The 14,616-nt window shown below is 29.1% G+C and overlaps 2 protein-coding genes across 2 annotated transcripts; one reads left to right on the top strand and one right to left on the bottom strand.

The window, feature by feature from the left end:
• The first annotated feature begins 489 nt into the window (after positions 1–489).
• LOC100776742 (beta-amylase) lies at positions 490–5,001 on the top strand. Its single transcript, XM_041008452.1, has 7 exons — positions 490–537; positions 602–766; positions 930–1,193; positions 1,274–1,483; positions 1,805–2,044; positions 2,148–2,266; positions 4,686–5,001. The coding sequence occupies exons 2-7, from the start codon at positions 617–619 to the stop codon at positions 4,765–4,767; spliced, it is 1,065 nt and encodes a 354-aa protein (XP_040864386.1). The 5' UTR covers positions 490–537; positions 602–616; the 3' UTR covers positions 4,768–5,001.
• A 692-nt stretch (positions 5,002–5,693) lies between these two features.
• On the bottom strand, positions 5,694–6,954 carry LOC100802624 (uncharacterized). Its single transcript, XM_003543326.5, has 3 exons — positions 6,622–6,954; positions 6,287–6,492; positions 5,694–6,006 (listed from the first exon to the last, which is right to left on the bottom strand). Exons 1-3 carry the CDS (start codon positions 6,718–6,720, stop codon positions 5,835–5,837), a joined length of 477 nt encoding a protein of 158 aa, XP_003543374.1. The 5' UTR covers positions 6,721–6,954; the 3' UTR covers positions 5,694–5,834.
• Between the last annotated feature and the right edge of the window lie 7,662 nt (positions 6,955–14,616).

Below are 14,616 nucleotides of genomic sequence, written 5' to 3'. Positions count from 1 at the left end.
TGGACGAACTCCCATTGAGGTAACCTTCTTGAAAAATTTTATTTCACATATTCTTCTTGTTTCTAAACTCTACATGTTATTTCACATATTCTTCTTGATTCTAACCCTCTAGTTTTGCTTAGTCTATTCTTATATTTCTAATCATATACCAGCCAGTTTATTTAAATTTATTTATTGAAATAAATGTTTATTTTAATAAAATAATTATTTTTTTATTTGTCTAGTATGTTTGTTTAAATTATTTTTGCTTAAAAATGATTTTTAATTTTATTTTAAGAAACAAATCTTATTTATTTCTTAAAAAAATATTTATATAAAAAACACTTATTTAAAAAAAAATACTTTAAACAAACCCACCCATATAAATGTTTAATTATCCATTTTGGCTCTACCAAGTCCAATTTTGAGTAATTTATCATGAATTGAAAGAAGCCTATTATAAAACAAAGCCTAAAGGAATCTATTGGCCTTTTTGGTAATTAGTCTGTACCTTTTTTCTCGGGTCTTGACAAATTGCTGACTACATTGGTTTGTAAGGTATAGTAATTGATAACTTTTCTGCTTCTTGATGTTAATATTGATTGTTTCTCATTTGATACAGCTATACACCGACTACATGAGGAGCTTCAGAGAAAATATGAAAGATTTTCTTGAATCTGAGCTCATGATAGACATTGAAGTAGGGCTTGGACCTGCAGGAGAACTTAGATATCCTTCTTACACACAAAATCAGGGGTGGGTATTCCCTGGTATTGGACAATTTCAAGTGAGTTTGGAGCTTTATGTTGTAGCTATTTATGCATAGTTCCATGAAATATTAGGTCTACAAATAAAACATAAGGTTTAAGCTCAATGGTATATATTTACTATACCAATTAAAACAAGTCTTCAATTCTCAAACTTCTTTACATACGTCTGAAATATTGCAGTGCTATGACAAATATCTTAAAGATGATTTCAAAGAGGCTGCAACAAGGGAAGGTCATCCTGAATGGGAGCTGCCAGATAATGTTGGAGAATTGAATGATGCACCTGAATCTACAAAATTTTTCAAGTCAAGGGGAACTTATCTAACAAAGAAAGGGAAATTTTTTCTAACATGGTATTCCAACAAATTATTGATCCATGGTGATGAGATCTTGGATAAAGCTAACAGTGTATTCCTAGGTTGCAAAGTGAAGTTAGCAGCAAAAGTAAACTCTTAATTGCATATAATAATTTAGCAAGGTAATTTTCTTTGCATGAATTAACTAACAATTTCTTATAAAAATAGATTGCGGGAATCCACTGGTTGTATAAATCAAAGAGCCATGCAGCAGAGCTTACTTCAGGATATTACAACTTGAATCGTAGAGATGGATATAGACCCATAGCAAGGATGCTTTCCCGTCACAAAGCTGTTTTAAATTTTACATGTCTTGAGATGAGAAACCATGAGCAACCAATTGAAGCCCGAAGTGGAGCCCAAGAACTTGTCCAGCAGGTAATATATTACAACTTAATTTCAATATAATTCCTTCTCCACTAAATCAAGAGATGTTCTGATTAATATCCAGAAAAATAAATGCTAATAACATACTCTTTAACACTCACAGTGTGAATTAAATTAGTTAAAAGAGTTTTATTTTTAAGGACAGAGAGATAGTAATATATGTCACACTGTTAGTATTACATTTACATGCATAAAACGTAGGGTATGAATTAATATTGTGAAATAACATAGACAAATGATTCTTTCATACTTTTTTAACCATTAGGATATCTTTGTTGCATAGTTTTATTCATTGTGTGTCATCTCATGCAGGTCCTTAGTGGATGCTGGATGGAAAAACTAGAAGTTGCAGGGGAAAATGCACTTGCAAGATATGACAGTGAAGCTTACAACCAAATCCTTTTAAACGCTAGACCAAATGGTATTAGCAAATGGGGCCCTCCAAAACTAAAAATGTATAGCATGGCATACCTCCGCTTGTCAGATGAATTACTACAACAAACAAACTTTGATATATTCAAAGCCTTTGTGAGAAAGATGCATGCTAATCTGGTAAGCAGTGTTACTGCATTTAATAAAGATGAAAATAGTTTTTGTTATTTGAAGTGCGTAGTAAAAGGCTTTTTCCCATTGCCAAAATAATAAAAAAATGCAGGATTATTGTCCCGAGCCAGAGAGGTATTATCATTTTAGGGTACCTATGGAGCTGTCAAAGCCAAGGATTCCACTGGAGGTTCTTCTTGAAGCAACCAAACCAGTGAAGCCTTATGCATGGTACAAGGAAATAAATATGAGCCTTAGTGATGTTATTGTTTTTCTTGATTATATATAGTTTCTATCATTTTACGTATATTCAAACATATATTCAAGCTAAAAGTAAACTAAAAATGCAAATGGAAAGGAAGGAAGGAATTGATGACCGGAAAGGATCAAAGGGGATGCAAAATGTGGAAAGCGAGCTATAGTAGGCTTTGCTCCGATCCAAGCCTTGTATACTACTAATCACTAAGTGGAGATGAAAAAGTGGCTTCAGATAATTAATTTGCTTCCTTAATGAGCGGCATTTTTTCTTATATAAACATATGAGAGAAGGAAAAACAATAGAGAAGAAGGTGAGTTTAATTTGAAACTTGTCTATTGATAATTCAAAAATAGAATCAAAAACTTATTTAAGATTTGAAAATGACTTATTCACTAATAGCACAATAACTAATTCAAATTAAAAATAAAAAATGTCTTGATAACATTTAAGGCACGTTCAACAACACGCCTCGTCCTCCTTGCCTTGGAGGCTGTGGAAAGTGTTGAAAAACTATTGTTTCCTTCACATGTGACTGAACTTTAGCATTTTTAGCTTTCAAGTTTAGTCAGGGACTTTAAACACTTCTCATTCTGTACCATTCTTTCATCTTTCTCCCTCAAGTGTATCTTCTTGTTTGTATGCTCTTGCAATAGCTGTAAATTTTTCTTTAGTTGAACTACTTTGGGACTTAGGGGTTGCTATTTTAGATTTTCTTGTTTTTCTTTAGCTTTCAACCTTTTGTGAGACAATTCAATGATATTCTCTTTTATTGAAAAAATAATTTGTTCCTCCTTGAATGGATTTAAAGCAAAACTTTTTTTTTTCATTTTTACTTTGAAAATTTCCTTGTCTTCTACATCTTTAATCAAACAAATTTTGTTTTCAAACAACACTTTATAACATTTTTCAACTAGCTATCCAACACTCAACAAATTTTGATCAATTTCAAGAACATACAACACATCATAAATAAGTTGTGTATCTCTGTTGGTTGAAATTGCTACAGTTCCCTTTCCATTCATAGTGATGAACTTGTCATCTCCAACAATAAGTCAATTTTGACTTGATTCAATACTAGAGAAACATGTAGCAGGAAATAGGTACTCCTCCTCCGGATCAACAACCTTTGCAGCTTCATTATGTAGTTGATTCCTATTTTTGCAAATAACAACTTCATGCCCCCATTTGATTACACTCATTACACTTAGCATAAGGTCTTTTCCAGCATTTGAATGGAGGATGCCCTTTTCTTTCCATAGTGTTGGCAAGGCAGATAAGATTTTTCCAATTTCCTTTTGCAGGGTTGATGTTGAACTTAATCTCGTTCCATCAAAGTTCTTGTTTTTCTTATATTTGATCGCATTCTGGTGTTTCGCTGCTAAAGCTCCTTTAACTGTTGATCTTTTCCTCATTAATGGGCTTGCAAGACATGTATCACCTCTATCAAAGAGATCTTAGACAAATCTTTTATAATCTCCAAAGTGATTATTGATGCTTCATAACTCTCTAAAAGAATCTAGAAGTCATGTAGGACTTCATTTTCACCTTCCAAAGGTCATAACTCTCTCCATCAAAGACAAGAGGAACAATTTGTAAGAAACTAGATTCAACATCCTTTTTATAAGTCTCTCAAGAAGAGAGCTTTGGATTCAACGTCATTTTCATAGAGTTGTTTTCTCTTATTGAATAAGTCTCATATTTAAATAATTAAATAAAAAATCATGTTCCATTATCTTAGAAACTAACTAAAATAAAAGATCATGTTCTATTATTGTAGGAATTAGTACTGTCTACTAATAATTCAAAAACAAAATCAAAAATTAATTTAAAATTTAAAACTGACTTATTTACTGACAGCACAATAACTAATTCAAATTAAAAATTAAAATTATCTTAATAACAACTAAGGCATGTTCAACAACATCAATGATAAACTAATAATAATCTTGTAAAAAACTAATGATAATAATTTTTATTTACAATTATACCATTAAGAAAATGTTAAATGACACCAAAAAGAATAATTTATGTGAACTTGTAATCTTTTCAAGGTTTAGCAAATAATTGAAGACAAATGTGTTATAAAATGACAAAAAATAGACAAAACAGAAAAGAAAGGAAATATATTATCATTCTTTTGGATTCATTTTGTTTATAATTGCGTATGGAAGAAATAACAAAAGAAAAATATGACAAAACCTTCTAGATGTAGGGTATCAACCCTCATATCTCTCGTCTATTAAGCGAGTACTAAAATTTCATGTGGGAAATCTTCAATTCATGTTTAGTAAAGAAAGTTAAAAGAGCTTTTACATGTTTTTCTTTGGATTGTTATATTGATCTTCATGTAACAATTTTTTTAACTTGATCTAACTTTTTTCTTCTTCTTAGGAACCCTGATGATAATCACGGTACACTGGATGAGATATATGATTGCGTAGTGGACGGGCTGGACTTTCCGGACTACTACTAGGTGATTCAAAGCCATCCAAGGGAACTTGAAACATTCCAACAAATTCACAAAATTGTTCAATTGCCTGTTAATTCTACCATGAGACATTTCTAGAAAAGATTTCAGGTTCTATAACTTTTTAAGCTTAAAATTACTTTTAATTTAACATTTTTCAGACAATGTGTCCGTATCTCGAGACTTGGAATGACGAATAAGAAGAAAAAACAGTTTAAAACTTCTATTATTATTCTCTTAAAAATTTGGTTTAACTCAAATTCTTTGTTTCAAGAAAGAGTACTCAAAATAAATTCTTTGTGTTTCTATCTCCTAGTTGTGGAGAAAGTTGAAAAACATAAATAGAAATATAAAAAAAAATAAAAATTAATTCGATAAAGCAGAAAATGACGATTTCTTTTCATCTGATTCTTTATTTTATTGGCCGGTTTTTAGAAGGCAAATTTATGAGCATCAGCTTATTTAATTTTAATTTAAAATACAAAGGAAAGCATTTAGAAAACAATGATGGCGTTTCATTAAGAATTTTCTTCTTCATTTCTTATATTGCAGATCTGATGCATTATTTTATTGTGTTTCTTTAGTAGCAAATTATGTGGTGAAGGAACAAAGCTCCTCATGTCTGAATTTGCCAGTGTTTGTCCATGCTATTGTCTTACCGACTTGCTGAATTATGCTGTTATTAATTTCTCCATCACTGGATGGGTAATTGAGAACAAAAAGTAGGTCTAATATAGCAATGTAATGTTTAATTAGTCATATCTTAGTGTCTTTAACTAAGCCTAACTACAATAATAATTTCTAATGCCTAAAAGAAAAGGTGAGTTTGGGCCCCTTGGGGGCATGGCAAAAACAGAGTAAACAACAAATAAAAAAAGTTGCGTAAATGACACATGTTAGTGGATCAGTGGAGAGGATAATTGGGTGGTCAATAAGAATGGTTGCATTTTATTTTATTTTTTGTTTAATCTAACTTAGTACACATTTGGTAAAACAAAAGATTTAAAAAAGGCAAACCACTAAAACAATAAAGCAAGCAGAAGTGGCCTCGGTCCAGTTAACTTAATCGCTAATTAAGAGGCAGTGGCAGAAACGTAATATACAACACTGAATAGGGCATGGACAAAACACAAAATTCCACCAGTGGACAAGAAGTGATGGTGAGTGAAACCACAAGAACCATTTGACTTATTATTTGACGAAGTCCCTATCACCAGCATGCTCAATCCAACGGCCAACACGACCCTGATCAATGACACAATTAAAAGGAGAAAGGTAAAAACAAGGGTAGTATAGAACTATATATACATATGGAGAGAGAAATTTGGTTGTACATATGGAGAGAGAAATTTGTTTCTTGTACGATAAATTGAATAGCAATATTTTTGTAGAGAGAGAAATATGGTTGTTCAATTTACCGGGGAAAAAAAACATATTTCTCTTTATATATTTGGATTTAGGGAATGATTAATGGTGTTATATGTTTATTTCTTTAAAACAAGTAGTGGAGGCAGTGACACATTACCATGTTAAAATAAGACAAGCCATTGAGAGTTGTCTGTTGGGAGAAGCCTTATCAGCCTCTTGTTGAGAACAAAGGCAATTGAAGCCGCCAACCAAATTGACTATAACATGGGCTAATGCCAAAAGCACTGCTGCAGCCAACCCCAGCATGAAGGCCTTATGGCTTGGGTCTTTGCACTCAAATATCCACAATCTCAAGTGCTTCACCTGTTTAATTGGTTAAAAATTGAAATAACTATTGCACCTTTATTTAGAATTCTTTGCATTAAAGTTGAGGTAATTGTACATAAGATTTTCTTGAATGTACCATAGAAAGAGAATTAGCTTCAAGCATACCTTGTTTTGTGCAATTTCAGCTTCAATGCCAAGAATCCCAGCTGAGATATCCATGGTCACAAGCAAGAGACAAAGAAAAATGCCTACTCCTCTTTCCATTTCTGGGAGAAACTCTTTGTTTCTAGTTTGAATGTTGGCAAGTGCTAAGAGTGGGCAAAAAGATTTAGTGGGGGTGGGCAACACTAATATACATGAATATATGGTACATAAAGTATATATATAGAATTAGATTGGTAGGAAGTACGGTAAGTGGGAAAAGCCTTTTTATTTATACGAAGTGTGCAAACTAAACTTTCATATGCTGCTTTTGTATCTTTTTTTTTTTTCTCCGGTGTTCGATTCGTTTGATATAGGGTGCAAGGAAAGCAGGGCATAAACCAGCTCATAAAATAGCGTGACTATAGGTATCTACGTAGTGGGCCAAATGATTGTGAATAGGTGAGATTTCTTGGCTAAATTGAGTTTTTAGTATATGGACACGTAAGCAAATAGTATATTTTCTACCAACACATTGCAAAGTACTATTACCTCGTGAAATTAATAAATTTCACTATCATTTCAAAATGACATCTTAGACTTCTATTCTCTACCTTTTATATTCTCTATCTAAAATTATTTATATAACATTTCTTTTTATAAAGATCATTTGTACGAGGTCTTCATGAGAGGGCTGAACAATTAGTACTGCACACGCTTTTTTCTCTTTTTTTTAGATTATTTTTTTCCTTCTATTTTATTATTTAGGTACTATTTGATCTTATATTTTATTTTTAAGTTTAATTTAATCCTCTAATTTTTAGAATGATTAAATTTGACCCTACAATCCAAAATAAATTGATGATATTAGGAAAAAATACAATTTCTTAACACAGTTGGAATTCAAATGTTGTCTCCATTTGTATCTCATTTTCTGTTTCACCTATCATATTTTGACACGCGAGGTAAATGGACATGTAGTTTTCCATCAAATTCTCAAATTGTGCAAGCAAGTTTTTGATCATGCAAACTCGATAACAAAACCACAACGCCAAGCGATACTGCGTTAAGGATTTTCTTTTTTCATAAGAGCAATTTTAGAATTTGATGTAAAATACATGTATCAAATTTAATGACATGGCATAATATGATAGGTGAGACAGGAAATGAGATACAAAAATGAGACAACATATTTAAATATAACACCGTTAACCTAATTTAAATATATAATAGGATCAAATTGAATAAATTTTAAAAATTATAAGTTCAAATAAAATCTAAAAAAATAAAAAATAAATTAACCTTCTTTTTTCCCATGTCTCTGTTTCCAATACATCAACTATCTTATTACAAGTTTTCTTACTTCTTTTTTTTTTCCTGTTTTCCTTTTAATCAAGAAACCAATGCAATGGTATCCCATGGGCACGTGATTTTATTGTATAAGCCATATGAGCACATGAGCAATGGCATCAACGATTAAGCCAAGAATATTTAGTGAGGTGTTTCTAATATCGTAAATTATACTGAACTCTCATAAAAAATTAAAACTTTATTCTAATTAAAAGCTAAATAGTTTTTTATTTCCAAATTCATTAAATAAGTAGTAGTAGTAGTAGCATAATACTTTTATTTTCAAACTCATCCAACTTTTGTACGCTTTGCGGTAATAGATAATTAGAGAAAGACACTTTTTACATAATTTCGGAGTATGTTTAAAATTCGAAAGTGAGATCGATGACGATGCATGTGAAAGAAAGAAAATATTCTTGTCTTAAAAAAAATCCTCAATTCCCTTTATGTGATACAAAAAACGGACTTTTTGTTTTAGCAAAATGGATTAAAAAGAAAAACTAATTATCATAATAGATTAGTCAATAAAATATTTACTAAAATGAGATATTCTTGTAAGTAAGAATGTAAAAAGTATTATCTGAGTGTTGTGCTTTTTATTTATCATATAACATGAGGGAACATCCTAATATGTTTCTTGGTATCTGGTATTTAATTTTGTTTAATTTATTTTCACGTCAACTAATTTTGTTTGTATTATATTGATACGACTACTTATAATAAGTATAAATATATAATTAATTATGAAAAAAAATACGTAACGAAGAATGAAATAATAAAAGTATATATTTTAGTATTGTTATAATATACTATAAATTATGATAAATAAAAATTGTTATATTTTTTTTTCTTTTGGTACCCCATTGTATATATTATTGTCATTTGATATTGAATGAAAGTTTTGACAAATAAAAAAATATTTTAAACCTCAATTTTTTTATATATAATTTTTTGGTTCAGTATCTTTCAATAATGGCAACTAATTTTCTCAAAAATGATTTTAAAGAATAAAGACCCAAAAATATAACTTTCATATATATAAACTAATTAGAAAAAAGTTCTATTTTGGGAAGCTAAGAAGAGGAATCAAACATTATTGTTGATATAAAAGGATAGAACATGTTAAAAAAAATTAAAATCCTTCCCATTAAACAAGCATACGATCGTTTAAAATGCAAGCTTTAAATGAACATGGTTAATTTTTTGTTTGGTTTTTATTTGATGCACTTCACCAAAAGAACGCAAGCTTTGAATTTTTTAAGAAATTAATTGCTAATGCTAAACTTTCCTTTTTCTTTCTTTTTTAAATCTATTTATACACAATTCTTTCAGGTATCTTAATGATATGTTTTTTAGGTTTCAATTTATTTATAATATATATTTGTGCTATAATAAAAGTGATTTATTTAGTCATAATATTTCTTTATCTAAAAGATCATTATTATTATTATTATTTATCCGTAATAATCGAACCTAAAGATTTAAACCAATTCAACTTATTTAATCAATTGAGTTAAACTCTTGTGATAAAATATATTATTTTATTAAGCAAATATATTTTTAAAATAAAAAAATTAAAATTACAATTGTAATAATGTTTTAATTAATTATTATTTAACCTTTTATTATATAATTATATTTTACTGTAAACTTTGTAATTATATTATACTTTTCATCATTTTTTAGTTATATTTTATAATCTTAACTAAAATTTGAAATAAAGATCAACAAAGTATAAAGGAATGAAAATAGAATATGGGTGAACTTATTTAAATTTATTTTTAAAAAAATATTTTTTTAATAAAACAAGTAATTTTTTTCTTTTTTTATAATCTTAAATAGGTATTTTAAATTGATTAAGACATTAAATGAGTATTTAGTGTATGCTTGACCAACACTAAATACGGGAAAACCTCATATTACACTACAAACAAATTAAAGCATAAGGTATCTGTCAGGTTTGATGTCTCTTACATCTTACTTATAAAAAAAATCACTCATTTCGTTTTTAATCTATTTTGATAAAAAAAAAAAAAAAAAAAAAACCACAAAAAGTGTGTGGTCTTAATCAGGCAACCATTGTATATGTATGGGACTAGGGACCTTTCCTTATTATTTAAGCGAAAATATATATTTTTCATTACACAACCCAAAAAAAGAAAAAACAATCACTAACTTGCAAACTTAATTTACACTCTCACATAATAACTTATTAACAGGAGCGAATCGAAAGAGCTAAAGTGATGATGAATACTCCATAATATTTGACGTTCAGTGAGTCGAGTTTTAAGAATTTTAAACATCACAAAGAATTTAAAAAACATACAATACATACTACAAAATTCTATAGAGTTATGTATTATATTCTTAACGTATTTCTACAATTTTTTTAAAGTAGGTTTAGCTTACATTTTTTAGATTTTAAGATTTACTTTAAAAATGAACTTAAAATTAAGAGACTTAAGTTTAAAATTAAAATTATTTAACAATTATATAATTTTATAAGCTTAAAGTTACTTTTAAGCTAACATTCGTGGACATTGTATGTGTTTTTATCTTGAGACATTGAATGATGAATAAGAAGAAAAAAGTAGAAGCTTAAAACTTATAAAATTAGCCTTTTTAAAAAAAATTATTTTAACTCGTTCTTTTTCTAAAATAAAGAAAGATTCGAAATAAACAAGGACAGAGAGTATCTCACTATTTTTTTTCTATATATTTCACTCTATTATTTTATCTCATTCTTTGTTTCTATCTCCTAGTTATTGAGAATGTTGAAAGCATAACTAGAAATAAAATTCCTAAATTCTATAAAGTAGGAAATGCCGGTTTATTTTCATCTGTTTCTTTAATTTATTGGTCTATTTTTTAGAAGGAAAATTGTGCATTAGCTTATTTTAATTTTAATTTAACACAAAGGAAAACATTTGGGAAATAATTATGGCATTCCATTAGGAGTGTTCTTCTTCATTTCCTATATGGAAGATCTAATTCATTAATTCATTTTGTGGATTTTAGTAGCAAATTATGTGAAAGAACAAAAAAGCTCCTTAGGTTTGAGTTTGTTAGTGTTTGGTCATGCTATCATCTTACTAAAACTTGCTTACTTATGTTTTTATTAAGCGATTGAGAATTCAATACGAAACAGCTCATATAGATATATTGGGCCTTAAAGAAACCCATAACAAATTCCCTAAATGGTTTGCACATTGCACCCATTGAAAGCCCATCATACATAGAGAATAATAATGAAAGAGCTAATGTTATCACTAATAATAATAAAATAATTTTATATTATCATTTAATTATAATGAAAAATTTAACAAAAATATTGCATAATCTTTTTTCTCGTAATAAAATAGTAAGATCCCATAAACCCAGATGACCATGACATAAGAAATCACCGGTGAAGAAAACACACATACATGCGTGCATTAAAAAAACAAAAATAGAAAACGACATGGAGAGATAGGAAGAAGAATGGAATAACACAAAAAAAGGAGATAAAAATCAACGGAAAGAGAAAAGGAAAAAAGAAATAAATTAAAAACATGATTCAATTCCTAGATTACTTTTCAATATAACAAATTAACAGATAGTGAAATATTATTCTTCAGCTGACACATGTAAACATGGAAAATAGAGAGTCAGAAGGTTTAAACTTTAATTAAAGGTTTGTTAAGAGAAGGAATTAGTATAACACGAGACTTAATCAAGAAAGTTGACAGTCACAAATTCTATACTCCATATAGCTGCGTACGTAAAAATATTAAGAACTAGTACTAGTACTCTTCCAATTCCAACTTAGTAACGGTAAACTAAATTAAACATGCTAGTAACTTAGACTCAGCTAGCTGAGAAAGAGAGAGATAGGACTGAATTTCGATCAATAAATATATAAACCATTCGGTACATCAAAATTAGTAATGGATTAGCATAGAACTGTTAATTAGTATTATAAAGAAAAAAGAGTTTTGTTATTTACAATAAAACTACTTTTCTTATGACATCGTGTAAGAAAATATATAAATTGTATTTTAAATTTATAATAAATTAATTAATTTATAATTTATAATTTATTTTTTTAGAAATTATTAGAATTTAATTTAAAAATGAATATAATATAGGATAGATTAACCAAGTGATGGGGTACATTGTTACCGATGGATATATTTATTTCTATATTGTTAAAGGTGTTGTTCATTTTGTCGTTGTGGAATAAGGTGTGAGACAAAATTGTTTTTAGAACCTACAAGTGTAACCAGACAAAATTAATATTTTATTTAGTTATTTATACAGCCTCTTGCATAGATAGTTGGTAGTTATATCATTTTTTACCCAGAGTAGTTTGATGTGCAATTTTAATCAAATTTCCGGTGAATATATATAAAGACAAATACGTATTTATTTCCAGTACGTAATAACAAATTATTGTGCTTGATTTTGGAATTTCTCAGTACGAACAACCATTTAATTTTCAACTTGCATCTTGAATACAAATCACGAGTTATACGATGCTATTATATTCAAATCATAAAACCACTCTTAAAAGAAGAAAATAGAATATCTAAATTACAATTTTGCTTGAAGATGATCCAATTTAATCATATAAGTATGCACAATAATACGTGTTTTTACTCTTACATGAAAAAAAATATGAAAATTATTACATTTGCTACACTAAACAAAGATGATCCATGTTACACTTAGGAACGAAAGCAAACAAATTACTACAAAAGGTATGCTTTAAATTAGTTGTTCTAGTTAATTTGTCCAATATATGATTTATAACAAAATAGTTTTTTTTAAGAAAATGTGTTTTCTCATTTGTTATCCCAGAACCAGCAAAGGACAAATGTTATAACAGAATTGTGGGAACAAAAATAAAGACGACTTACGAAAGCAACAACTTCATAAAGGGATAAGATCAATTTTTGTTTTATTTTGAAAAGCATTGTACAATTGCTATGAGAGAGAGAGAGAGAGAGTGGTTGTTTGAGACTGAGTACGATCAGATGCAACAAAAGCATCAAAAGTTAAAGATAAAAAAAGTGTCATTTAATTTTAAAAAACAAATATATATTTAATAAAATAAAATGAAACGACATTTGACGGAAACCGCATGTTCGTGCGTTTTGTACAAAAATTAATCCATAAAAAAATCATCTTTCTAGAAAAGTTGAGTAATGAAATTTCTATGTAATAGGGTAATACAAAAAATAAAACCAAATCGAAACTGCATGCATGCAATTCCAGTTACGCAGTTTCGATTTAATTCTGCTTCGTTTTTGTTTTAATAAAGTAAAGCAATTCTTCCGTCACGCAGCGCAACCTCCAGACAAACTCAGACATGTGAATGTCATCAAAAAGTAATCATGACTCGTATACATTATAACCAGATAATGAATCCGATCATATTATAAAAAAGAAATCGGAATTAATTAATTAGTTTGGACTAACATAATAAATTGTTGGTTCAGGTGTTTGGAGTATAGAAGTGGAGAAAACAAAATCAACGAAGGAGACTTGGCTCTCTTCAATAATAATGTCTCCTCTAGGCTGTAGGCTCTGAGACTCTTGGCTTTAATATAGGACACCTGCCATCAACACAGGCTACCTTTACCGACACCCCAACTATGACAACTCACAACTAACAAAAGCTCTAACACTAAATTGCTTCTTTTTTTTATGTTGCTGAGACCACAAACCACTGATTGCTTTGTTCATTTTTTTTATTTGGTACCGTATTATTGTGATATTAGATGCTAGGAGTATTTGTCGTGCATTTTGGATTACCTCTGTGGTTTTTTCTTTGTTGGGATGAATTTAATTTTAGGCTTTGGAGTACAATTTCATCATTCATGAGTTAGATTTTCAAGATTGTATTTGTATTTATATCACAACTATATTTGGACACCCTTTTCAATTAACACCTATTTAATATATTTTTTTCTCTTTTTTTTTGTCTTATTATCACATCATATCTTTTATAAATCTGTCACTTTTTTTATATTTTTGTTATCTTTCTAATTGTTGATGGGCATTTGGATGTCTATCAAACATTATTTATATTATATTATGTTATACAATTCACACATTCACCTAAAAAAATACAATTCACGCTGCAGTTTATTTCAAAAAAAAAATATTAACTTAATGACCCAATTTAACTTTTAATTGAATTAGTTTATCCTAAAAAAGAAATGACATATTATCACATATTATAGAGTCCATTTACACCAATCATTTTTTAAACTCTTCCTATCACATTATACTTACATTTCTCTCACTTTTCCTTTCTCTTTAGGTTTTAAAAAGGGGTTCTAGTAACTTTTCCATTCAAAAAATGACCACAGTTCTCACTAGTTAACAATTAGCAGCTAATAATTTACAACAAAAAACTACACTGGTAAAAAAATTGTTCCATTCTACTTCCACTCCAACTCTCTCACCACCTTTTTCTCTTCTCTCTATCCTCTTTTTTCCATCTCAATCCACCCCAAAATGGGGAGGACAATATCAACACACCCATGTAGCGTCTAGTCATCTACCAGTACCACGCAGCCAAAAAGCACACGAGAGAGAAAAAGGACAAACGAGTTAGTGTCGGTAATAATCATTTCTCCATCCGTAATGTTGGTTATCAGCTACTGGTTATCTCATGTGCCA

The sequence above is a fragment of the Glycine max genome, chromosome 13 (genome assembly GCF_000004515.6).
Source record: "Glycine max cultivar Williams 82 chromosome 13, Glycine_max_v4.0, whole genome shotgun sequence".
Lineage (NCBI taxonomy): Eukaryota > Viridiplantae > Streptophyta > Magnoliopsida > Fabales > Fabaceae > Glycine > Glycine max.
Note: the sequence above shows the minus strand (reverse complement) of the source record. Positions and strands in the feature narration are given on the sequence as shown.

What these genes read in the sequence shown, in the direction of transcription:
- LOC100776742 (XM_041008452.1), top strand. Translation starts at nt 617, where the DNA reads ATGAGGAGCTTCAGAGAAAATATGAAAGATTTTCTTGAATCTGAGCTC. An exon ending in CTGGTATTGGACAATTTCAA is followed by an intron (nt 767 to 929) that starts GTGAGTTTGGAG and finishes GAAATATTGCAG; the next exon opens with TGCTATGACAAATATCTTAA. An exon ending in GAAAGATGCATGCTAATCTG is followed by an intron (nt 2,045 to 2,147) that starts GTAAGCAGTGTT and finishes AAAAAAATGCAG; the next exon opens with GATTATTGTCCCGAGCCAGA.
- LOC100802624 (XM_003543326.5), bottom strand. Translation starts at nt 6,720, where the DNA reads ATGGAAAGAGGAGTAGGCATTTTTCTTTGTCTCTTGCTTGTGACCATG. An exon ending in CTGAAATTGCACAAAACAAG is followed by an intron (nt 6,493 to 6,621) that starts GTATGCTTGAAG and finishes CCAATTAAACAG; the next exon opens with GTGAAGCACTTGAGATTGTG. An exon ending in GCTTGTCTTATTTTAACATG is followed by an intron (nt 6,007 to 6,286) that starts GTAATGTGTCAC and finishes GTCATTGATCAG; the next exon opens with GGTCGTGTTGGCCGTTGGAT.